The 26,164-nt window shown below is 41.3% G+C and overlaps 1 protein-coding gene across 5 annotated transcripts in view; it reads left to right on the top strand.

Annotated features, from left to right (window-relative positions):
• Window positions 1-26,164, top strand: part of HIVEP1 (HIVEP zinc finger 1) — a 131,667-nt gene that overhangs the window by 82,236 nt on the left and 23,267 nt on the right. For all 5 annotated transcript variants that reach the window (XM_082311952.1, XM_082311949.1, XM_082311951.1 and 2 more), the window contains 3 exons: window positions 10,793-16,749; window positions 23,186-23,319; window positions 24,691-24,866. In XM_082311952.1, coding sequence (XP_082168078.1) covers window positions 10,793-16,749; window positions 23,186-23,319; window positions 24,691-24,866 — 6,267 coding nt within the window. The remainder of the gene's footprint in view (window positions 1-10,792; window positions 16,750-23,185; window positions 23,320-24,690; window positions 24,867-26,164) is intronic.

The following is a 26,164-nucleotide window of genomic DNA, read 5'->3' on the forward strand; positions in this document are numbered from 1 at the left end:
TGCATTTCCTTGATGTCTGATTTCATAAAGTGTTTGTATCTACATTAAAATATGTCAATACATGTGTCTGAGAGGTAATTTATTTAAATTGTTTTGTGTACGTCAAACCATAAGGCTTTAAATCAAGACTGAATTATCTTCCTAAAATATTTATACAGCTCAGACAGCCGTGATTGGCTTAATGCGGGAACTATTCGTGTCTGTAGCTCATGTCATGCAAGAGCTCACATTTTCATGAAGTCCCATCTATTCTTAAAATCTCTGGTGTTTTCACATTGAGGGAATGTTGCATGCTGCTAATAACAACAATGACGACTTGAAAGGTTCTTTCTGTCTTCAGGCACATTCAGTGCAGGGTTTTGTGCCCACGAAGGACAGTGAGAAAACTCTCCTGACTTCTGTGGGAGAAGGAATAGTCTCTGATGTCATTTAACCTCATTTTTCATTGCTTTTGTTTTCAATAGTTAAGTACATTTTAATGTCCTCATTTTACCAGTGGGGGCAAACTGATAAAAATGGAGATGTTTACATGTTCTTTTCTCTGAGAAACGACGTTAGAATATGGGCTTAACCCAGGGAAGTTTTCTGGCTCCTGTAAACCTCCTGGTTTGTGAGTCAATGTCTGTATCTGTTATTTCTATTTTAATTTTCTTCGGTTAGTACATTTAGTTTAGACTACTAGCAGCTGAAATCTGCTCGGTAAATCCACTGCTGGTGCTAGACACAGCAAGAACTGGTATTGTTTTGACAGGCAGACAAACAGATTTACAGTTTTAAATTGAACATTTCATCCTTTGGAGCTATTATGAGAACCTGGTTAAAGCATTAATGTGATGTTAAAGTAACAGTATTTTGACTTTTTCTGACAAGTATAGCAAATTTTTTGAGTGACAGTTCAGCAAAAGAGATTCCAACCTGCAAGTATCATTTTCAAAGGGACATTATACAAATTAACTTTGTAACACAATTGTTGAAAAAGCATCTTCCTGCTAGTAAATGGAAAGTGGCTATTCCAAATCACGGTACAGTGCGTTGTTAAATCAGTGGCTATGTCTTCAGATGCAGTAGCGTTTTGAGCTTGACCCTGCTTTAATGCACAGAAGCATTTCTTGCGAGTTTCTAAAATCTGAGGCCAGAACAAGCTTATTTTTGTGGTGGGAGGATGCTGAGCTAACGAACTAGCTAATTTGAGAGGCATACCTACGCGCGTGTAGTAAATGCAATAGGTTGCTAGTTTTAGCTGATGTGAGCTGGGAGCAAGCCAGTTGTGGAAATGCAGGATTTTTCACTTGTTAGCTTCCTTGTGGTCTGCCTTCATATGAGTAAATGAGTGTGTTTTTCATACTTTCCAGATACTCCTTTAGCTCCTTTTAGCTGTTAATTTCCTTTGGCCTCCTTCTGAAGGGAAAATACAATATGTAAATGGATGGTGAGTTAGGTACAGTGTACCACTCGCTGGTAGTTGTATGCCACTGGCTGACCTGGATGGAGACTTTCACAGGAGTCTCCTGAAAAGGTGCACGGGTGTATGTGTGAGAGAGAGAAAAGAGAGACTGTGCACGTCTGTGGAAAAGGATGAGAGGCTGGGGAAAGGAAAGAGCCCTGAGAAGCTCAGAGGTCTCGGCATTGAGGACCTCCCGCTGATGCTGAAGCAAACCTAACCTGGGGGAGATCACCCTTCCCACCTCTAGCACACCAGACCAAGCTTCCACGGTTAGGACATTCCTCGTGTCTAGATTTCCATCAAATCAACTTCTGCTTTTGTCATGTTCACAGCGCCATTTAGTCCTCAAAGACCTGCTATGTGAGGCTTTTCCTACCCGCTTTGCCAGGGCTCCTATTCCTTTCTCTGTTGTTAAATAGTATGGTTGTTAGGTCTGAGCTCTTTGCTGCTCTCTTCAGTTGCTACAGGCAGTATGGAAATTGCTCCATTTGATCCCTGCTTTTCAAATGGAAGATTATATTAAAGAAATGCAGAGAATATGACTAAAGAGCGTGTTCTGTTTGAACATCGTTTTGTGCAAAGAGGGTTTAGTTGACATCTTGTTCCTTTCATTTCTGTGTTTTCCCCTCAGACTCATGTTTGGGGATTTTATATTCAGTATCTCATCTGACCAGATAGCAGTTGCTTGTTGCTGACAACCCTTAAACTGGTTGCTGTTTCATGAGCCATTCTATAATTCTGTTTTAATGCTAGGGGTAGAAGTTCTAATGATTTATTAGCCAAATCCTAACTTTCAAGTAATAACTGATAATCCTTAACTTGCAAACAGATAATTTAGTCGTGAAACTGTTCACAGCGTTGCCTGACGGTCTAGGAAGAGTTCCAGATGTCCCTGAGGTATTTTAGTTAGTTTCTGGCAACGTACTTTCTCTAGCCGGTTATATTTAACCAGCTTTATTCTTACATGGATAGCTGGGTGGAACTGGTTTCAGATTAGGCTTTGACTGGGAGCTCGTTAATTTGCTTTTGAGGAGGCATCCTGTCTTTTTTCATGTCTTTGGAGAGCCCAGCGAGGAAGAACTTCTCAGGCTAGGACTGCTGGTGATGTTAGCTGTCATAACATTGTCTCTCCACCGGCTCATAGTCAACATGCTTTACCTGAACAGCACTTCAGTGGTGATTACTTTTCTTAGTTTAGTATTAAGGCTTCTGTGTAGATGAGGAATAGTTATTAAAGGGCCATAATGCAGAGGCAGTACGTAAACTCCATGGGGCTACTTAATATAGTAAATATTTTTAATTTTTTTCAGCATGTTTAAAATACTGTAATATTTGCCCTTGATGAATGTTCATAGCTTGACATTTTGTGTGAGTAGCTAGGCGTTAACCATAGTGGTTGGTGTTTGCTGTCCTTGTGTTGCCTTTCCTTTGTCTTTAAAGGAAGGGCTCAAGTCCTGTGAAACTTTACAGTGGTTCAGCCTCTGCTGGTTTCTTACACACATCATGGTGGGAAATCTCTCTCGATCAGTATCAAATGCCATGTTTCATTTCATGTGTTTCATGCTGGGCAGGAAATTAACTCTTTTGGGGAAAAAAATAATCCATTTTACTTTGGTCAGAGATTTTCAGGTGTGCTGAAATGTTGCATTTGATTCCTGTCCACATATGGAAGTTGGCATTTCTCTGCCAAGGCGTTACTTCAGTGGTCAGATGTTTATTATTGTTTGATCTTCATGGTCTTCCTCATCAAGCACACTGGTTTTATAGCTAAAAATCCGCTGGTTGTTACTTTCTTCACTCAAGCCAAGAAGCTAAATACAGAAAATGAGACCAAACTCTTACAAAGAAGATCTTTCTTGGTCTCGTTAGTGTAGCGTAGTTACGTCCTTACACCCCACCAGAAGTCCCACCGCCAAAGTCGTCTTGACGCGAGTAGCCATGATTTGAAAAGATGCCGTCAGAAAGACAGCTCCAGACTGCAACTTGTCATTTACTCCTTACCTGTCCCAAGGCCAAACAGGAGTTGGCAGGCTCTCGCATCTGGGATGAAACTGTATCACAGGGGAGCTTCCCGATAAGTCCAAGCCGTGTGCCTCGGGGTGAAGGTGTCTCGCTCACCTTATGCTAAAATGTTATTGCACAATTTATAACGCTAATCCGCTCTGCCCTCTCTAATGGTGCTACGGTATTTCTTCTAGCGCATGAGGAGTAGCCCAGAGTGCGCCTGTCTCTGTGGCTGCACCTTTAAACCTATTATTTGCTTTATTTCACTTACTAGGTTGTATATATTCTTGATTCTCAGGGAAGAAGCTTTTATGTTTTGAATTAATGAGTGCAATATTTCTGTATCTATTTACGCTAGCTTCGATCAGTCCAGAAAGTTATTCTGCCCTTTCAGCTTCAGCTCAAGCACTGGTGAGAGAGGTGCTGAGACGTGGGGTCTGAGTAGCCTCTTCCTCACTCCCACGCCAGCTCTTGTCTCTCTCAGGCTGGTTTGCAATATAGGCAGGCCTGTTATTCCAGGAAAATGTTACTCAAAGGCAAGAAATACTTCTTCTTTTCACAGGATTACCTTCAAAGTGACAATTTGCTCCTGGTAATGTAGAATTAGTGGAAACAGTAGATTGCATAGTTTAAACATTACATTTTGTACTAAACTTGATTAAAAAATGTTTGCCTGTTCTTAACTATTGCTTACTTTTGGTAGCCAACAATATGGGTATTTCTTGGAATGTATTTGTTTGAAAACTTATAAATTGCATGCGAATAGACTTAGATATAAAGCAATGCCAGCCATGTCTGTAGTTATGCTAAAGCATCCGGTGGAACAAACGGAACATTTTTAGATTGCATTGCTTTTGTTGAGGTGCCTGTTAGTTTTACCATCAGTGAGATGAAGGAGAGTCAGGCTCTTCACAGTGGAGCATGGTAGGAGGATAAGAGGCGATAGGAATAAGTTGAAAAAAAGAGAGGCATGGACCGGCTTGTCCCCTATGAGGACAGTCAAGCAGTGGAAGGTGTTGCTCACAGGCTGCATAGACTCTCCCTGAAGGTTTCCAAGACCTTGCTGGATGAGGCCCTAGGGGCCCTGGTCTGATCCCATAGTTGGCCCTGATTTGAGCAAGAGGTTGGACTGGAGATTTGCTGAGGTCGCTTCCCACCTGAATTATCTTGTGATGTTATGAGATACTAATTTTTAAATTTGGGAAACTTACTTAGTGGTAGAGGTACTGGGTATGATTTCTTGGTGTATATATCAATATACATTTTCTCTACAATTGCCTTTAATATATGAACGTGAGATACATAGATTTTATGGGCTTGCCAAGTTACAATGGTGGAGAGCATGAAAATTTAATTTGACTTTACAAAAATGTATGCTGTCATTGAGGTTAATGGCAGTACTCAAATGAGTGCTGGTACCACATATTAACACAGGTGCACCTTTCCTGAAGCTTGTGTTAGTAGGACTTTCACTGTTTTGGTTAATAATGAGAAATTATGCTAATAAAATAGTCATTCCAATACAAAAACCTGGTGTGAAATGACCTTTAAAAGAGGACTGGGTAACCTCTCTCTTGCTGACAGCCAATACCTTTGATGGGTCACATATCAACCCAGAGCTTAGTGTTGTCTGTTAAAAGCACCAAGCAAAATAATCATGTGTTTACAGGCAGTATGAAATCATGAAACCATAGTTGCCTTATCCATGCCTTATGGAATGATCCAGTATTTGATGATATGAGCAAAAGGACAGATGTTGACATAGATCAACGCTTGATCCAATCCCTATCAGACTGCCTTTGAATGTCAAAGCTCCCCCCCTTTTTTAATTAATTAATGTTAAATTGTGCTTTACGTACAGATCGAGTGGTTTTTAGTGTGTGTATGTTTGGACTGGTGTTCTCAGCAAAAAAAGCTCTTAAGCATAGATTAAGCCTAATGACAGAGGTTTTCAAATATCGCTGCTGACTTGGAGTGCCCCAAGTTCTTTGACTTGCCTCCTGACCTCTGAAACAGGGAGCAACCACCACGTGGCCATCTTGCAAAGTCTGAAGTTAGGCACCTGAAATAAGACTGTTAAAATTGTTGGTGATTGACTAACGTCCTCTCTATTTGTGCTTAAAATTAAGCACAGCACTTAGGTTAATCTTGTTCAAATCTTTTTGTTGACATGCTGACTGTGAACATTTTCATAGTTGTATGTGTGGTTTATGTAATCAAGGTTTTTTTGTTCATTTTTTTATGCTTTGGAAAAACAATAATTTTAGGAAAAATACTTATGGCTGTACTTAACATGTAGGAGGCAGTACGAAGCTAAAGAGGTAATTTAATAAAAAATGAAAGTTTAGTTATTCCCTGCTGTGCTTAATGTAAGTTCTGGTGGCCTTACATTTGCTGGCAGGACTTATTTCTTTATTTCATAATCATGTTCTTCACTTATTCATGGAAACAGACCCAGTGGGGTGATTCATGAGCGCTTTCGATAAGTTTCAGTGAAATCAAAATTAAATAAGTATCAGATGTCAAGAATAAGGATATTTTGAATATCTAAAGACACTGGGAAGTTTAGCTTTAGTCGGAATAAGATCCTTAGTAATGGCCTCTCTCTTTTGAAAAGCCTTCCACCTTTGAATCCAGCTTGAACCGTTGTTAGGTGTCAGAGTAACCTTTTAGCTGTAGGTTTAAGACGTCGATTAGTATTTGAACACTTTCAGAAGAGGCTTAATCTTACTTGCAGTGCCCTCGGAGCAAAGTACAGATTTAGGAGCTAAAGTTTAGGCACTTGGATTTGAAAATCTGGTCTCTGTGTGTAAGCCTACAGTGATTTTTTTTTTTTTTCCCATATCTTTTTTTTTGTTTAATTCTGCAACATAAAGTGAGGACACGAGATGAAAATTGTGCCATTCGTTGGACTGTAGGGGCAGGTAGTGGTTACTTTCTCCATGTTTCACAGGGTAGCGCTAAGGGAGAAGGGAGCTTGCTGCCTTGCCTCGGTTGCCTCTTATTCTCTTCCTTTTTTTTAAGTACAAGCACGTAGCTCTATTAGAAGGGAGAGAAAGAGAGTGGGTGTTATAATAACACGTAGGCTTTGCGACAGGCAGTTCTGAAAGTTACTTAAACAAAGCCATTGAGCTCATTTTGTCAAGACACTGTCTAGTTCACCAGTGAACGCTACGGAAGAAAAAAATCAGATCGCTTATACCTTTCCTTTATTTGCTGCATGAGTTACTCTGCCAGATTGCTATCTACACCATCACACTTGTGTTCTCTTGCTCTGTTTCCTGTGCAAAGTGCAGCAGAGAAATTATAGGTGAACAAAGTCATGTTTAGAAACATCGGTTTTTCTTGTCATGTTTCGAGTGCAGAATTCATACCGAAGCAAAAGAATTAAACGGAGAGTCCTGATGGCAAAGCAGAACAAAGCCAACCAGGCAAAGTGTGCACCGGTGTCCCTGGGATGTGAAAACGGAGGCGCTGAGCACAATGGCATTGTTACCTCTCCTCTCGGGCTGGGTAACTTAATGCTATTTGATGTCATACAGCTTATGAAAAAGATACTTTTTAGACATCTGATTGAGGTGACAGCACTTCTCAACAACACCACTTCACCACCTGAAAAAAAGGGGAATTACCGCCGAACGATGAGAAGGGCTTTATGATTGCAGAGGGAGGTGAGCAGAGCGCGTGGAGTGGCAGGGAGAGAAAGAAAGGCAGATCAGCTGCTTTTTTTTTTTTTTTTCTCCACATGAGGATGTTTTTACGTTCTCTTTGTTCACTGTCAGCTTGTTGATGCGGGTACGCGGCCCTAGCAAGTTATCACGCTCCTGAAAGTTTGTAGCTCTGAAAGGCAGAGGAGTGTTTAGCATTCTGGGGCTGATGCTTTCCGCCAGTTTGGTTGTTGCCTCTGGAAGTATTGATGCAGTTGATCTTTGTGCAAGCCTGTAGCTGTAGATTATCAAATGTGGAATGGAATATCTTCAGCATAAACTGGGAATACAAAAAGAAGACTTAGACGAAAAGAACGAAAAGCTAAAAATAAGTGAAACGAAGTTGTCAGGGATTCCTTTTTTCCCCAGATACGCTAGAAATTTCGTTGTCAGCAAACACGAGGTGATTTCCATGAATAACAAGGATTTCTAAATTATCTAGGAATAAAGTAGAGCACAGGACACAAACTATTGTTAAGCCTTGTAAAGCCGTTGTCAAGAAAGTACATTTTATAAGATTTTGTAAACAGGTACACTGAAGCAGACCTGCAACTCCATCTCTGGAGTCGCAAAAGATGTAGAGTCAGAAATAGAAATAAGAAACTAGCTCTCACAATTTCTGTAGAGTAGAATTTTATTGGTATAGAGGCAGCACAATTAGTGGTTGTGAAGACTAAAGAAAATTACTGTTTCTGTATGTAATGCAATGCATAACTTGCCTTTGTTTATTCTTTTTTACTTTCCTTTTCAATTTCCCAAACAGTTTTTATGGTTTGGCATGCGTCAAACAACATTTTCGAAAAGTAAAGCAGTAAATGGATTATGGAAAATTCTGATCTTGTATTCATAATGAATTCATATTTTTAATTGCTTGATTGGTAGATTAGAGATACCCTTTTACTTTCTTTAAGGCTTCGGTAAGCCACATTACATCTTTCAGCTGTGTTGGTTTCCAGTTCACTAGCATGGTGCAGGTTGAGTACATTAGTTTCTCTGCACTACATGGTTGAAAGCCAGGAATATTCGTTATTTAATATTCTGAGGCATCAGGAAGCAGCACATCATTTGATTGTTCAATTACTGTAGTATAAAACACCTCAGTCTTTTTGTGTACGTTCGTCTGCTTGGATGTTCACAATTCCTGGCACTCTTATCTTCCTAGCTCTGTGTAATCTGCTCAGCTCTTCCCGTAGCGCTCCGGTACAAACACCGGCAGTGTGATCGGTGTGGAGGCGTGATTGTGACGGGATAAAAGGTGCAGTGTGTGCATAAAAGGAACCAAATTACTTACGCTCAATTAACAGGGCCACGCTTCTGAGAGATCACCAAACCATGGCTAAAAGCACCCTTTTATATAATTATACCTTGTTATTTTCTCTTTGGTTCGTGTAAAATTGTTTTTTCTTGTTATTGAAGAAAAAATTGTTGCAGTAGACTATGAATTTTAAAGAAATCACCATTAATATTATTGATGATAACTCACTAGTGTAAGCCACTCATTTAATTGTGAAGCAATGGAAAGTACAAAACATCATGATGGAAGACAGCTCTGCTTTGAATATGTTAAATCCAGCCTGATACTAATAGGTTTTGGTGATAAAGCGATAAAGGCAAAGTTCATTTAAAGGTTAAGTGGATGCTTACTGCAGAAATTTCTTTCTGGATGCACAAGAGGAGCATAAAGTCCCCATAACTAGGGTTCGGAGCCAGTAGCTCTGACAGGGAATTCTAGCGTCTCTTTCGTGGGTCTACTGAATGTGACAAAACAGCCTCTTACTCTTCATGGTTAAACTTCCCCTAGTAGGGCTGAGAGAGGAGTAGGTCATGTGTAGTCTTTAATCTTTCCATTTGCGAGGAAATCTCCTGAATATCCATTCACCCTAAGTGAATATTTGTGTACATTATGTTGGCATTGAGTTGGAAATGGGATTTTGAACTTCCAAGTATCTGGCATTAGCACACATCCCAGTTGGGTTATGCTCTGTCATGGAGAACACGTAACATCTTCTTGCCTTTCTTTTCCTACTGGTCACTTTGCATTCTCTTCTGCTGGAGAAGCTTTAGGCATTGCCTGGATTTCCTTTACATGGAGCAGGAATTTCACCCTGGATTCATCAGCTCCGCTGTCTCTTGTCAGATGCACACTATGCCTTGGCTCCCCTCCCACTGCAGTATAGAAGCCAGCTGGTGTTTCTGCAAGAGGGTAGTCTTTGTGCCACTCAGAGGGGGGCCGTAGGGTTGATGGGTACTGGGCAGGCTGAGCTTTCTCCACTTACCTCCCCATGAAGTCAACCGAGAATTTTGTTCCTTTACACGTTGTCTTAAGGCTTTTCTTTACCTAGAAGTGCGCACAAACCTCTGTTCCTGAGTGACTTTGCGCAGGTAAACATACTACATGTAGTTACTCAGTACTGCTACCCAAAAAGTGTATGCAGCTGAACCTTTTCAGAGGCATCAGCCCTCTAGTCACATCAGATTCTTCCTTTGCTTTGAATATTGGCAATCAGACGAATATGGCTTTGGCTAATAGCCTAAGGAATGAGTTGTAAAAGCTTAAGAAAATGGATTTACATCCATTTAATATTTGGCTTCCTCTGCACTACCAGTGACGGAAGCTGAGGCGGTGGCTATGACTGAGTGCATGTTAGGAAAGAGGTAAAAAAAATTAAATAATTTACTAACAGATTAAATATCACGCTGTTGAGGTAAACAAAGGTGTGTAACATCAGGTATCTGTAAAAAAAAATAAGCTTGTAAGTATCAACACTGAAATTCAGTCTATCTATATGTATTTTTTGTTATAGAAGAAATTGGACTTTGTACAAATATAAGTACTTGCTACAAAATTATTCTGCTGAATAATATTCCAATTCATTTGCTCTTCACTACACCTCTGAAACTCCGCATGCATACCTGCTTAAAATCAGCAACAAGTGTAGCTAGTAATGAAATAATTCAAATTTAGTTTATTTTTTTTTCATGATGCACAAATAGAAAATCATTTAAGTGTGACTGATTTTATTCATCGCAGTAGTTGCTCATCTGAAATGCTATTGAAGTTCAGTAATTGGAGCTCTGAAATACAGTACTTGACAGATGGTGTGGGTGGTTGTGCCATTTCCACGATAAATCTACTTACAAATACAACCATGAGGAAGTTGTCTTCATTCCTTGACTACTGCAACATATAGATGGAAAAAGTGACAAACACAACGTGAAAACGGATTTGTGTCTTGGTTCTTTGTTTTCCTGCTATAATAATTTGAATTTTTAAACAAGTGCAAGAGAGAGGTTTCTTTGTACTTTCTCTGTAAAGGAGTTGCTATAAATGCTAAAATATTCTTTCAGTAGCCTTGCTTTTCTGACATTTCCTTTGAAGCTTTTCCTATAGTGAATTACTTTTGTAATGTCTTACAGCATCAGTTAGAAAGCATTGCTCTTTTTAGATGAAAACAGAATGGATCTTTGCTAAGATACATTTACCGTTAAAAAAAATACTGGAGGCTGGAAAAATGGACAGTCCTGTTGCCCCAGGGCTTACTGTTTGAAACTTAGAGATGATAAAATGGTATAAATAAAAATATACTGCATTTATCCAGTTTTAATATTCTGTTTTATTCTCTTTGTGTTTTAACAGAAATCACCGATGCTGGTACTCGAGGAACCCAAGATACAATTAAGGGTGTGAAAAGAAAAAAGATTGTGACGGAAAACCATCTAAAAAAAATACCAAAATCGCCTTTGAGAAGCCCCGCCGAAGCCAAGGTTAAGCAAAATGTAGACCCGTCACCACTAAAAGCTCTTCCGGATGCCTCCGAACACGCCGCAGCACAGGATCACCTACCCGTGCAAAATGGGAATCAATGTACCAAACAAAACGGGGGAGCACTTAGTAGTGACATAAGTGTTGAAACAAGCAAATCTGAGACATCAATGCAGACAAAGCTTTCGTTGACGCATCAGTCCTTGGATTTGGGGAAACAGGCAGTGCAGGATGCTGATGCAAACCAACTGAACTCACCAGAAAAGAAGTCCCTCTCAAACTCCTCATCAAGTAAAACAAAGACTGACGGTAATGAATGTATTAATTTTGTTGATTGCAGTACGTCATCCCCATGTACACGCACTGCATTCGATGTCTTATTAAAAGCTATGGAGCCTGAACTGAACACCTTAGCACAAGAGTGCCCCCCTTACGGGATGCAGATAGAGAAACTCAGACCAAATAAAACTGTAAGCACCTCTTCCAGTCTCACGTCCAATACAATGAGTGTCCAAAATCAACCTGCTTTGTCACAGCGTGAGTTTGCAGCTGGACCTCACTATTACCCGTGTACGTTAAACAATGTGCATGTAGCAACAACAACCAAGACTGGACAAGCACAAGGCCAATCCGTTTCTCATTCACAAGACCTTATTACTAAAACCAGTCAACAAAATCACCAGGTTGTTATGTGTCCAAGTTTCACTAGATCGCTGGTGCAACAGCAGAGTCAAGAAAACCCCAAGCTCCAGCAGATATACAGCATAGCAGTAACTTCATCTGTCGTTCACACCTCATCTTCCACTGTAACTCAGGTTTTTCCTCAAAACCAGTTAGTAGCTAGTTCATCTTCACCTTTGTCAATTAGCACATCAAGTTCAACACACTTGTCTATAGGTCCCATGTGTAATTCAGCCCAGATAGCATCAGTTGTAAACCATGGTGTAGAACAAATATGTAACCTCTTGAAAGACCAGAAGCCTAAAAAGCTCGGGAAATACGTCTGTGAGTATTGCAATCGGGCCTGTGCCAAGCCCAGTGTTCTCCAAAAGCACATCCGATCCCATACTGGAGAGCGACCGTATCCTTGTGTGACATGTGGGTTTTCATTTAAAACCAAAAGCAATCTGTACAAGCACAAAAAATCTCATGCACATGCTATCAAACTTGGACTTGTCCTACAACCAGATTCAGGTGGCCTCTTCTTGTCTCATGACTCAGACAAAGCACTTAGCATTCATTCAGATGTGGAAGAAAGCGGTGAAAGTGAAGATGAAGGCACTGCTGATGAAAGACAAGATGATCAAGAACTGGAACCTGCACCAATAGTGAAAGTCATTTCGAGTGCAGAAAAATTACGGAAAGGAAGCCCTATTCCATTAAGCAACCCAGATTGTATACCGGGTGACTCTTCCTTACACGATACAGAACCTCAAGTAAGGGCAGCTTTACCAAAAGTCGTAGTTCATCCTGTAAATGTTTCTCCATTAAGGGCCGATAGCCCAAAAGTAACAGAACCAGCACCCGAGCTTGCTGCAGCACAGAGAAAAGGAGATTCCAAAGTGACAGCTCTTCAGTCAAATTTAACACATACAGCCTCATTCAAGGAGCATGACGTCAAGCAACATCAGAAAGTAGAAATGGGCCTATTAGAGGAACAGCTGGGATCTGCAGTAGGAGCAGGGCATGCTCAGCTCCAGAGACAACAGGCAACAGATGGTTCCCAAGATCAGCAAGGAAAATGTCTTTTGAGCCCTAGAAGTTTGGGTAGTACTGATTCTGGTTATTTCTCTCGTTCTGAAAGTGCTGATCAAACAATGAGCCCACCAGCTCCTTTCGTAAGAGGACTGCTAACCTCTGAGAAAGATCCAAATAAAAACCTGCCCTGTGTGCCGCGAGCAAGTGGTGTGGTAGCATCAGTGGTACAAACTGTTTGTGCTGAAAAAAATCTGATTCTCTCTGGCCAGATGCGACCTCCCATGGCAACAAAAACCCTTGAGGAGCGTATCTCCAAGTTAATTTCTGATAATGAAGCTGTTGTGGATGACAAACAGTTAGATAGTGTGAAACCAAGAAGAACATCTCTTTCAAGAAGAGGAAGCATAGATTCACCAAAATCCTACATATTTAAGGATTCTTTCCAGTTTGATTTAAAGCCCATGGGAAGAAGAACTAGCTCAAGCTCTGATATACCAAAGTCTCCTTTTACACCCACTGAGAAATCAAAGCAAGTTTTTCTTCTTTCTGTACCATCCCTTGACTGTTTACCTATAACACGAAGTAATTCCATGCCTACTACCAGTTACTCAGCAGTACCTCCAAATGTAATACCTCCCTCTCATCCTCTTCGAGGCAGTCAGTCATTTGATGATAAAATTGGCTCTTTATATGATGATGTGTTTGTATCAGGACCTGCTACTCCACTGAACCAAGGTGGACATCCTCGGACCCTTGTTAGACAGGCAGCAATAGAAGATTCTTCTACTGGTGAAAGCCAAGTTCTTGGACCAGGGCGATCTGTAGAAGAAAGTTATATGGGGTGTAATTTATCAAATGAATCTTTATTGCAAAGGAGCAAGTCCCTCGCACAGGGGTCAAATTTAGAAAAAACAAAGAAGTCTCCTCAGGTGCGAGGAACAATGTTCGAGTGTGAAACCTGCAGAAACAGATACAGAAAACTGGAAAACTTTGAAAACCACAAGAAATTTTATTGTTCAGAGTTGCATGGACCTAAAACTAAAGCGGCAATCCGAGAGCCCGAGCATAAAACTGTTCCAAACAGTACACAGCCTCAGATTCTACACTACAGAGTCACTACTTCAACTGGCGTCTGGGAGCAGACACCCCAGATAAGGAAAAGAAGAAAAATGAAAAGTGTTGGCGATGACGATGACCCACAGCAAAATGATACGAGCGTACCGTCAAAGAACGCAGAAGGCCAGAGCAAGCCAGCAAATTCTTCCAGTCTGTCAAAACACAGTGTGGCAACAACAGTGGTAGGATCACAACAGCCAAGCAACCTTCTACTGCAGAGTTCACAAATTCAGCTTGTGGCTCGAGGCACAGATCAGACTACTGAGCCAAAGATGGCTCCGCTCATTGAAAAGCACGCAAGTTCAGTTGTGCAAGAAAAGGCGGAGTTGAAAAGACAAGGAACTGGCATTTCAGTAATACAGCACACCAATTCACTGAGCAGAAATAGCTCATTTGAGAAATCGGAGTCGTTTGAAAGAGTATCACCAGTTTCTTCGCAAGAGCCCAACAAGGTTGCAAAGCACCGCTCTTTGAGTACAGTTGTAATCCAAGAGGATAGACACTCTCATCTGAATACTCCCCAACATCATCAACCCCTGTCGTCAGAAGCACCTAGAGGGGAAGTTCAGGGAAGCCAAATAGTTTCTAATGAGAGAAGCGCACCGCTTCAGCCGTCGAGACTTGTTCGCCAGCATAACATCCAGGTTCCTGAAATACTGGTCACAGAAGAACCAGACAGGGACCAAGAAAACCAATGCAGTGATCAGGAAAAGACAGAAAGGTTTAATTGGCCACAGCGCAGCGAAACGCTGTCAAAATTGCCGACAGAAAAGCTTCCACCGAAGAAGAAAAGAATTCGCTTGGCTGAAATGGAGCATTCATCTGCCGAATCAAGTGTTGACTCCACGCTTTCCAGAAGCCTAAGTCGGGAGAGTAGCTTGTCTCACGCCTCCAGTTTCTCGGCTTCACTCGATAAAGATGAAACTTCAAAGGCTGAGAACCCTTCCAAATCAGAGCCTGTTAGTAAGTCGTCAGAGTTCCTCATGATTCCCGCTGGCTCGCATGCACTGGCTGTGCCTGGCCCTCATTACCGGGAAATGAGACGTGCCGCCTCGGAGCAAATCAGCTGCACACAACCATCAATGGAGGTCGTGGACTACAGGAGTAAGTCTTTTGACTGTGGAAGTATGTCTGTGTCAAAACCTGCCTCGCTTGTAGAGATAGCCGCTCCAAAAGTGTCGTCTGCAAATGGAGTTACTGGACATGTGCCTCTGCTAGAGCGGAGGAGGGGGCCATTTGTAAGACAAATATCTTTAAATATTGCTCCAGAAAATCATCAGCCTCAAGTTAAATCGACGACTTCATTTCAGACAGCTCATGCTACGGATATGCCCACAGTGCCATTGCCCAGGCTGCAGACCTCCAGCAAATCTTCAGTGGAGTTTCCTTCAAGTACTCAGCATTCACAGACTCACTCCAGGCCTCACTTGGCAATTCAAAATTGTAACCCTGTTAGCCTGTCTTCGGTTCAGCAGCCTCTAGATCATGTGTTGAATAATCAAGGACAGCCATCCTCAACACATCAGCCTTCCCAGACCTCTACTAAAACATCAGCCCAAGGGGAACAAGTGAACACATACGCGCTTTCTTGTCATTCTGATGAAAAAAAGGATTGCTTTGCTCCAAAGTATCAACTTCAAGTTAAAACATTACATATAGGTCAACCATACTCTTCTAAATTGCTGAAAAATACTTTATCAACTCAGACAGTTCCAAGTCAAGTTGGGGTGGACCAGAATGCATCCTCCTTTGAACTGCAGACTAAACTGTCTGACATGTCTAATCCGTACTCTGTGCCTCCTCTAAAGCAAATCGTCCCTAATAACTGCAGCAGTCAAATACATCAGATTCCTCCTTTTGTGGTTCCCGTCCGTATTCACAGCAGTGTGCCATCCTATGGCTTTGCAACTGTTACACCCCTTCCTCACATTTTGGTGACCCAGGATCAGGTAAATCAATCTGTTTGCAAAACAAATGTTGTGACAGTGCCAACGCTTGAAGGCAAAACTCAGCTGCCAAAATCTCACAAAGATCATCAGAGGACTTTGCCAAATTCCTTTGAATTTGAAAATTCACTATCAGAAAGTGGAACCAGAAATTCACCTTTGTCAAGCTCTTTGAATATTATTCAGAAAGTGCCAGTTAGCGGACTCTTCCCTCAACAAGAAGCTACAGCTTCAAGTAAACGAATGCTTTCCCCAGCCAACAGTTTAGATATTGCCATGGAAAAACAGCAAAAACGTGTTAAGGATGAGAGTGGAGCTGCCTGCATGACAGATGCTAGACCGTTGCATTCACTGAACGCTAGATCTAATGACCTTAGTAGTAAGCAGAAGAAACCAGTTTTGGTAAGACAGGTTTGCACCACAGAGCCTCTTGAAAATCACCTCTTAGATCCTGATGGTGTTGCACAGCATGAAAAAAGCAGCCAAGCTAGTACTTCAGACTTGCTGTTGCCTGACTGTCATTCATCTGACACTGGGGTATCAGAAACCCTAAAGGAGCCACCAGAATCTGAAGACCTTAAGTCTTCAGCGTCGCCCCTGTTTGTAGTTAGAAAACCGTCTGAATTGTCTCCAGTGAATAATCAGAGTTCTCTTCTCAAGGCTGTAAGCAGCAGTCAAGAAAGACGGTCCCCAAGTAACAGTAATGCGAGCAAGCAAATCAATAGCCAGGGTCAAGCAAAGCCTGTAGCTACACTGGCTGCAGTGAACACGGGAGAAATGCAGAGGTTGTCGTTTCCAAGCCTCAAGACCTCAACGAGTTTTACCTGGTGTTATCTCCTGAAGAGAAAACCATTGCATCTACTGCAAAATGATCAGAAAATCTCAGCCTATTCTACCTGGACCATTAGTCCCAACAACCCCAATCCACTTGGTTTGTCGACAAAGGTAGCTCTCTCCCTCCTCAATTCAAAACAAAAAGTTGAAAAACCACTGTACACTCAGGCAAGAACTACTCATCCCAGATCTGATGTATTGGTCTATTCAAGCAAGTGGAAGAACAGCTTAACCAAGGTACTTAAGCTATGCTTGATGTATACTGATCCTTTACAGAGGATTTGCTTTGGAAATCATGCTTGTTCATATTTTAGGGAATGTAATATGCCTGACATGTATAATATATGTGCCTATTTATTTTAGTTATGCTGGATCAAACTGCTAAAAAGATCTTAAGTAATTCCATTAAGAAACCTGTTCATAAGGATTTATCGCTTTTCATGGAAATTAGTTCCCGGATTTAAATCTGTATATGAAGTGTTTATTGTGGCAGGAATGTGTTTGGCTATTTTTTAAATGCAAAGGGTAGAACAAAAATAGTTCTGATATAAGTATTTGTTAAACACTTTTAACTTAAAACAGGTTAATTTAAGATTTTAAATGGCATCTTTTGCCTGAAAAGTCAGCTGGTGTTTTGTGTTACAAAAGAGTGCTCAGCCTGAGCAGGTGGCCATGGATACGCCATGAAAATATTTTTCACCATCAGTGATCGTCTAACCGTGAGAGGAGCACTGCACCGTTTCCCTTTCTCCCACCTAGGTTAATCAGTGCTGTGAAATAATGACAAAAATAACAAAGTTTAAAATAAAATTACGGCTGCCATAAAAACACTGACAACTTCTTGGATCGATACGGCTCCAAAGATGATGTTTAATCTTGTGCAGTGGAATATACTCCGGGCAATGTTTGTGACCCACTTAAAACCCTGCGTCATTCCAGAGTCAGGTGTGGCAGAGCAAAGCAGTCACTTGTTATTTCCTTAGCTGTCTCGGGGCTGCACACGTGTGATGAGGATTTCACTCACAGGTTTGTTACGTACAGGACCAAAGCTGTGCTGCTTTGCACTGGATTTGGCGTTCCTTAGTAATCGAACTGCCTCTGGGAACGGGTAAAGAAAGGTGGCTCTCTGCCCTATAGTATGGCAAGAGGGGGCTGTGTCTATTTAATGGATCCAGTACTGGCTTTCATAGTCCCATCTAGTGAAGCCGTAAAGCTCTCCAAAGAGAGCCTTGGCGTACAGCACAGTTTCGCACTTTTTTTTGCCCCTTTGCTGTGTACACCGTGTCTTTGATGCCAAATGTCTCTTCGGAGCTGGCAAAAATGGGGCATTAGCCATGGGCCTCCCTCCAGAGTCCTTCAGCTGTCTACGACATAGAAACCTTTTTCTAGGGGGGTTAAAAGCAATCATAACTTGCTGTAATCCTGCGGTCTGCCATCAGCAAAACTTCCCGGGCATCAGGCTGGGAATTGGGGTCCACAGGGCCGGCGGTCGCTCTGGAGGAGACGTACCACAGCCTTGGGAAAAGACGCGTATTTCTGTGGATGCTGAGTGACAGAGGCTGTTGCTGTCAGAGGTCACCCTGGGATGTTTCTGTGTTCGCTAAATGTTTTGCTAAGATACAAAGTCGTCAGTGGGGAAAAGAGCAATAGGATGAGAAACTCTGTGTAAGAGGAAGAAACCGTTTCAGAATTACATGGGGAGTTGAGAAGATAGGCTGAAACCACTCAGGTCACTAGAATTAAACCTGGCCCTCCTGAAATCAGTGGGAGGCTTTGCTAATGTTTATATTGGAGAGCAAAACTGTATCTGTAAGGTTTCGGGCAGAAAATACATGCAGGCTGCTGAGTTTGCGTTAGTGCTGTAACTGAATTGAATTGTTGGTTCCACATTAGCGTGCCGCCTTTGTTTAAACTCGTATTACCTTTTTCAGCCTGCTCCCTCATACACTTCGTGAGATGTTGTATTTAGATAGTGCTAAATATAAAAAAAAAAAAAAGAAAACAGGATTTGAAGATTTAGCTTTGTTCACTGTACATAGTTGAGTGATTCTTTCTAAGGCAAGTCTCACATCAGTTGTGTCATTGACTCATGTTTGTTTTATTTTTAAAGAACAGTGTATCAGAAGAAATTCTCTGATAACAAAGCCGCTGCGTGTCTCTTGAAGAACAAATTTTGTCTACAAACAAATTCTGTTTAGAATATAAATAATGGATAATAATCTTTTGAAAAATATTTTGACAGCACCCTTTTAAACACTCTAGGAGTACTTAAATGCTGTAATAGGCAGCTGTCAGGTACATTTACAGTGCTTCTGCCACAAAAGAACCACAGTTACTAATCTTTCTTCAGTCTTTCTTGCTGATGTTTTGAATGAAGTGCATGAGCATGGTGAAAATGAAGAGTTCTTAAGCTCTGCTTGCGGCTGATTTACAGGTTTTACTCACAGCAATTATGAAGGAAGAAAGTGCAGCGAGAAAGCACCATTAAAGTTTAATTGGCATCTCTGATTGTACAAGCAAGGTATAGGATGGCAGAAATTAAAAATTTCAAAGACCTGGTATGACCTAACACCTCCAGAGTTTGTCTGCTTTCCCTTTTAATGACTCAGGCAGCGAGATTTCAGCCGCTTTCCAGGCCGGTGATGATGCTGTTACAATATACCTCTGTATTACCAGTCTCCCGTTAGACCTGGTAATGGGATAGCCGATGCCAACTTGGAAACTTCCTCACAGAAGCTGTGTTTAAAGGATGCAAAAACTGAAGTTCCTCATTCGGTTCATGCCCATGAACATTCGGTTCATGTGATTCTCCTACCATTTTTTCTGCTTGAGACTGAGGATGGAGAACATTGGATGTCCTTTTGGAAATTAATGTTCCATTGGAAAAAAAAAAAAAACAACAAACCAACAAAGCCAACAAACAGATTAGCAAATAATTCTCAAAAAAAAAGGGTGGTTGATTTCCTGCTTCAAAGCTTGGAGAGGGGTCCTAAGTTCCTTTGGGAACCACAGTTTAGATTGCAAGTCTCTGTATTTGCTTAAGTGGTTTGCACATTTTAACCCTGACCTGATGGAGAGCTTTAAGTGCTGCTATAATCCAATTTATGAATAGTAATAAAAAAGCAGCACCGTTATGCCTCACCTCTTCTCTCACAGTCGTAGCCCTTTCCAGAGCGATTTGGTGTATGCTGCTCGTGGGGCTTTAACTGCTGATCTTCTCGCCAAGATAAAGCGACTTTCTGAACTGTCCCCAGGTTTGCCCCCAGAAGTAAGTCATGTTTACAGAGATCTCTTGCTGCTTCGTAACCGCTACTAATCACTGTCACAAAAAAGGCAATTCTTTCAACAATAGATGCCATGGGAAATGAAGAGACACGTGAACAAAATGCAAACAATAAGGAACCCCGGGACTTTGTTTGCTCTTCACAATTCGCTGCTCAGAGGCAATGGGTGAAGTTGCCACGTTCCAGTGATTCAGAGAACAAACCACAAAATGTTATTGTGAAAGACGCTCCTGGAATGAGTACAGCACATTCAAATGTAACGGGAGGTTCACCTGCACGGAAAAGGCTTATTTTATCTCCCTGCTCTTTTTATTTTATTGTTTTATTTATTATTATTTTTCACCGGTTTTCCTTACCTGAAGTCACTGGTGGTGTATCAGGAGCCCTTTCTCAAGCCCCCACGTTGATCTTGGCTCCCCTCTCTGAAGCGAATCAGTAACGTGTGCAGTATTCCAGGGCAGAGATGTTCAGGGAAGAATAGGCTGAAGAATGGAAAGTTTCTCCTAACTGGAAAGCTTTCCTTTCTTGGATGATGCGCCACAACAGTCCAGCTCACCACTGGAAAGTAGTTAAATGCAGAGGATTTTTATGTGTAAACTAGTAAAAGTTTAAAGATATTAAAAACATTTTCCTCAAGTGGCTATGTGCCAATGGGAAAAATGTTTAATGAATATTCTAATCTGAAATTTACAACTTTGATGATTCAGGCTGTGAGCATGTTTTTTTTCCAAGGGATGTTGTAAAGTACCAGAAGTACCTATTGAGCTCTGGTCTCTGGGCAGCCCTAAGAGCAGGTTTTTTCCAGTTTTATACCAGTAATTGAAGACAGTGGAGTTAAATTGGAGCAAAACGAGTAAAGTAGAAATGAATCATGGTCCTTGTCTCTATGGGAGAAGAGAGAGAAGACTGTGTTAGAAACGGAAGGCATAAGGAATCGTGGAGAGGAGCATTTTACAGCGCTGCCCTTTTTCTACCCTTTCCACCAGTACGTGTGGGGGTTTGGGGGATTTTAGGTGAGATACGTTAAAGGATTTCCACAGAAGAAACCCGTGGTCCTTAGAGACTGGCTGCTCTTTAAAATTTACAGATGACCCGAGTCCTCTTCAGCATCAATTTGGAATTTTTCATAAAAGCTAAAAAGACTTTTCTCGTTGTCAGTGAGCATTTCTGTAGATTTCTGTGACAGAAACTCGGTGTTTCTGTTAGAGCATCTGTGTGACAGCAGCATTTTGCATGTTTAAGACACCGAAACGACTGCTAAAATAGCATGTAACCATTAAAATTGAAGTACATCGGTGGGAGGTAAATAATAATTTGAACACTTATGTTAGGCTATCTTATGTCTGTTCATAAACACAGGTATTAAAAAAAAGAAGGGGTGGGGGGAGAATGGGGAGGTTTTTGGACTTGTGTTAGTTTCCGCACTCGAGGTGCTTTTGTGAATATACCATTTATTATAACGCTGTTTCACCATAGTTTGGATAACAACGTGGGCCAAATACTTCTGGAGTCTGTCTTTTTCCTTTGTCTTTTCATTCTTGAAAATTAAATCTGGAAAGAATACTTAGTAGTTAGGATTGAAAGATGAGGCACTTAAAGATTGCATTATTCCAGCTGCTGGGAATATTTATGTGGTATTGGATTTATTCTATGTATTCTGTATTTTCCACTGCTCTCTTCTTGTTAAATTACAAATGTCCCCTTGTTACTCTTTGTTTGCAGTGGAAACAAAAGCATTTCGTGTGCCAGGTAGTGTATAGGAACTACAACATGGCTGAGTTGCAATTACTGGAGTAGGCTCCGCTTCTGGTATTTCTCATCCAGAACATCATCTCCTTTCACCTTGTGTGAATGCTGTTAAAACATGCAGGGTGAAATTTCCTTCTTCCTACACACAGGCAGAGTTGTCATGTATGCTGTGGTAGAACTGCTCAGATATTTGAAAATCCAGCCCAAATCAATCGGAGGGCTGCATGAAGGCATACGGATTGGAGCAGTACTTGCAGCCTGCGTGGATTCCCAGGGCTTTGAATTGAATAGGGAGATGCTTTTCCTCTGCTCTGCGTTCATTCCTCATCAGCCACCTTCCTCATCAGGTGGGAAGTAAAGGCGGTGGCTGAGACTGCATGGAGGACTATAGGCAAGGACCGGGTGCCAGAATGATGTCACCCTTCAATATATGTAACGGCCAGTGTAATTCATCAGTCATTTTAAGTCAGCCAGTGAAGTCATTCCTCTTGCCAAGAATTCGCAAGCTTACAGCATTAAATTTTATAACGAGTAGAAAACAGAAGGCCAGGCTTTTTTTTTTTCTCTCATCATTTTATTCACTTATCAATATGAGCAAATGTGGTAAGTGTGCCAGCTACGTGGGTAGAACAGTTTATAAATACAGCAGTAATAATTGCTGGCTAATTAGATCATTCGTTCATTGTTGCCCATTTTATAAATATCCTAGACTTGGATGGAGTAGATTTTAATTGGCAAATGGTGGGGGAACTCATCCTCCTTTTTTTTAAAAATAAAAAAAAAAGTTATTTAATTAATAATCAGGGGAAATGGAGAAACATATTTTTGTTCTGCTAGACAACTGGTACGCTTCTTCTTGTAATTTGGTCTGGCAGTGGGAGTCAGGTGTGGAGTCCTGCTTTGGAAGGGTTCCGGAGCCCCTGTTAATAACCTCACCAAATTGGGAACAGTCAATTCCCACACCGAAACAGGTATATTTGTTGAAAAATATTAGCAATCAGCAATGTTACCTGTTAATATCTTCCCTTGGTACACGCCAGGGAAGCCCTTCCCTCCCCCTGCCCCTGCCCTGCTGTGGTGGACACCAGGCAGCCAGAGCTGGGGATGTGCTACTGAAACGTTGCGGGAATTGAGCAGTGCGGGGGGGGAAGCACAGATAACTGGTTGTGCACTTAAGTTTCCCCCTTTTTGTCAAATTGTGGGGGGCAGTGTATCGTGCAGCTGTGGAGCCCTGTCCGTACGGTCCAGTGGCCGCCTCAAGGGCAGAGGAGCGAAGCTGTTCAGGAAGCAACTGGGTTTCGTTGTAAGCATCTTTGCTCTGTAGGAGGCTATCTGTGAGCTAAAAAACATCACCTTCACCTTCCCTGAAGAAGGAAGAGGCATCTCCTACTGTAGATTCAAAGCATTCCCGGTTTCCTACAGTGCCATAGTCTCCATCTGGATTCGCCAGACCGCAAATAGTTAACACATAGTAGAGAAGTTTAGCAAAAGGTATTTTTTGTTTCATGTGTCTTAACATTGTAAAAAAATCACTTACTGTAATTGTGGCTTTTATGATGCTTTTATTCATCATAACTTACAGGTTTGAATGGCATATGAAAGATACTAATTCTAATGATATGCATATCATTTTCTTTCAGCGAGCATTAAATAGAAAAAAATCGGCTGCAACTGAATTCAGCAATAAGGAAAACTCTGAATCAAGCACTGAGCACGATAAAGAAAACTCCTTTATCAAAACTGAACCAAGAAGAGTTAAAATATTTGATGGAGGGCAAGTATTGTACTTTGTATACTAGATATCGTTGGGAAGAAGTTTTTTCCTTGATTCTAGACTTTGCAGAGATGTTGCTTCCCGTTTGATTTATTTTAAACAACAGTTGCCATACTGTGGTCTGTGGATGTTGGTTTATGTTTCCAAGAAAAATGGAAAGTCATCAGAAGCGCAGAGCCATGAGAGTTATGAGGAGGGGTAATGAAATAAAGAACAGTAGGCAGTGCGATTCATTTTTTTTTTTCCCCAAAGGACGACCATTAATCAGCAGTAAAGGCAGCTAGATACAGCCATAGATGTAAATTCTTTTCCTATATTTCTCTTACGTGATAAATAATACCTGTTCTGCAGTGAGGTTGCATAACTGTAGCCAGAGAGGGTGTAGTCCAGGGGCTAAGCAGCAGGCTGCGGTACAGTCTCCGTCTGGCAGTTCGCTGTGGTGTATGCAGGCTGGAGAACCCCTGATTTGAAAAGTGCCATGGAAATATTTACTGAGAGTCCTAGTCTATGCACTGTAATACTTAAAATTGGTTGCCTGATATGAATAGCAGTTGCTTTAGCCACAGTGTTGTGCCATGTACATCGTCTTATAAACCAGATTTTTTTTAGCAGAAAAGTGCCAGAGACACTTCTAAAAATTTTGAGCACAAATGGTGCATGTTTTATTGTTCTCGTAATTGGCAGGCGGGCTCTAGGGCTTTCCATTTGTTGATTCCCGGTTTCAATCCAGTCTAGGCCAGAAGTTAAGCCATTACCAGCTGCCCAGGTAAAACATTGCTACGTGTCTCTGCTCAGATCCAAACGCTGCAGGGACCAGGTCACAAAAACTAAGCACAGCCTTTGGCGTCCTTGAGCGGAGATACGAAGGGTGTAATTGAATCTGAATGACTTTTTCCGTCTAGAGGCAGTCCCAGTAGGCTCAGTCCAGAGCACATTGATAGGGAATGTTAAAGACTTTCCCATTGTCGTAACTAATGTTGTTCCTTTTCTGCATCCAACGCAGAGCCTCAAAGATGCTCTTTTAAAGCTTCCTCGTGGTGCCCAAACCGGCTTCCAAGAACTGACACTTTTAAAAAGTATGTTCCTGTGTTGCGAAAGGAAATTTGAAATCTTTAAAGGCTTAGCATCAAACGGTACCTTTATTAAAAAAGATATGCCGTTATTCCTAAAGAAGTCCATGATTACCTAGTGAAAAATCTAGATATGAGTTTAACAAATTAATGCAGAAGCTGAGCAGAAAAAGAGCATGATTGGTTTTGTCAGTTATTCATTTTCATCTATTATTTTTAAAATTCTGGTAGATTACGGTTTGTAACTAGAATCATTTTCCCATTACAACTAATTGCCTTACTCTTACGGTACTGTTACTAGGTACAAGTCAAATGAAGACTATGTGTATGTTCGGGGGAGAGGGAGAGGGAAGTATATCTGTGAAGAATGTGGAATACGTTGCAAGAAACCCAGCATGCTGAAGAAGCATATTCGCACACATACGGATGTCCGTCCTTACCACTGCAATTACTGCAATTTTTCCTTCAAAACTAAAGGTAGGGGTGCTTTTCTGTGTACGTTTTCCCCCTTCTTTCTACTTTAAAGTATAATTCTTTTCTTCTCACAATTGGCTGTTCATAAGCAAAAGAAGTTGCCTCTCTGTGGAGTTTTATTGTCTAATGCTTCAAATATTTGTAGTTTCCAGTTTCCTTCTTTTCCTTCGTCTTCTGTACGTTTATTCAGATAATCACTTCTTTATATGAATGAACTGTGTGGCATGCCTTGGTAGGTGAGAAATTGGTGTGGAAGAAGGAAATCATATGGGAGTATGATGAAAGTTAGGTGAAGATAACTGAGCTGGTTAGCTGCTCATCCTAGGTGGGGATGGGAACACAGAATTTTAAGTCCCTAGCGATGATCTTCGTCGAGAGGTGTGACATTGACATCTATTGTACTCCTTGTTGGCACTCAACTAATTGCTCTGGGAAAGAAATTGGCCTTTATTAAATTACTATATTAAAATGATTTATACCCTTGAAGGACAAGGTTCACTTTCCACTTGACTTTCTAAGACCCAAAGATGGACCCCTACTTTGTAAAGCCTGTTTACACCAGATACTTAAATGCATCCTAGTTTAAGCAGGCAGTATATTAAACAGTGGTAGAGCCAGGACTCAAAATAAGTGAAACAGACAGGAGACGTTCACAGCCAAAATATTTTCAGCGAAAAAATTCCCAAGCAGCGAAATTTTTCTTGGCTTTGAACATCATTTAGCAATAATCCCCCCCCAGCTGTAACCTCAGAAACATTTGTATTTTTAGTGGGTTCAAGACTACTCAGCAGTTGGGTGGAAAACTTCCAAGAAATAAGCCAGTGCTGCAGAAAGTGGGATGGATAGTCTTTAGATGTGTCAAAACCTATCGCTGCATCCTGACACACTGGGTCATCATGTCGCCTTTAAGATGAAATGCCGGCGTGTGAACCCAGTAAATTCTGATAATGGTTTTTGCAGGGTAGGCGTGCTGGCCCAGTTCAAGTTCAGAACTTAATTGTTCTGCCCATTTGAAATTCCCCCTGGTTTCAGTTGTAGCAGATATTTGTATTCGCTTCCCCTCCTGCAGTTGCTATGCCTGGATGTTGCCATTACTGCTGGCAGAGTCAGTCACACAGTAGTTGGGTGCTTGATGTTTGGTAAACCACCCTTCACGACAGGACACTGTAGCCAGTAACTTTGTGCAGTATGTAAAGCTGGGAAATTTGCTCTTTGTGAGTCAATACAGTCATATATAGCTTCATAACAATTATTTCAAAATTTGGGGTGAATTCCTAGCTTCATTTTGAAGCAGGAATGAA

This window comes from Platalea leucorodia, assembly GCF_965183815.1.
Source record: "Platalea leucorodia genome assembly, chromosome: 1".
NCBI classification, from domain to species: Eukaryota; Metazoa; Chordata; class Aves; order Pelecaniformes; family Threskiornithidae; genus Platalea; species Platalea leucorodia.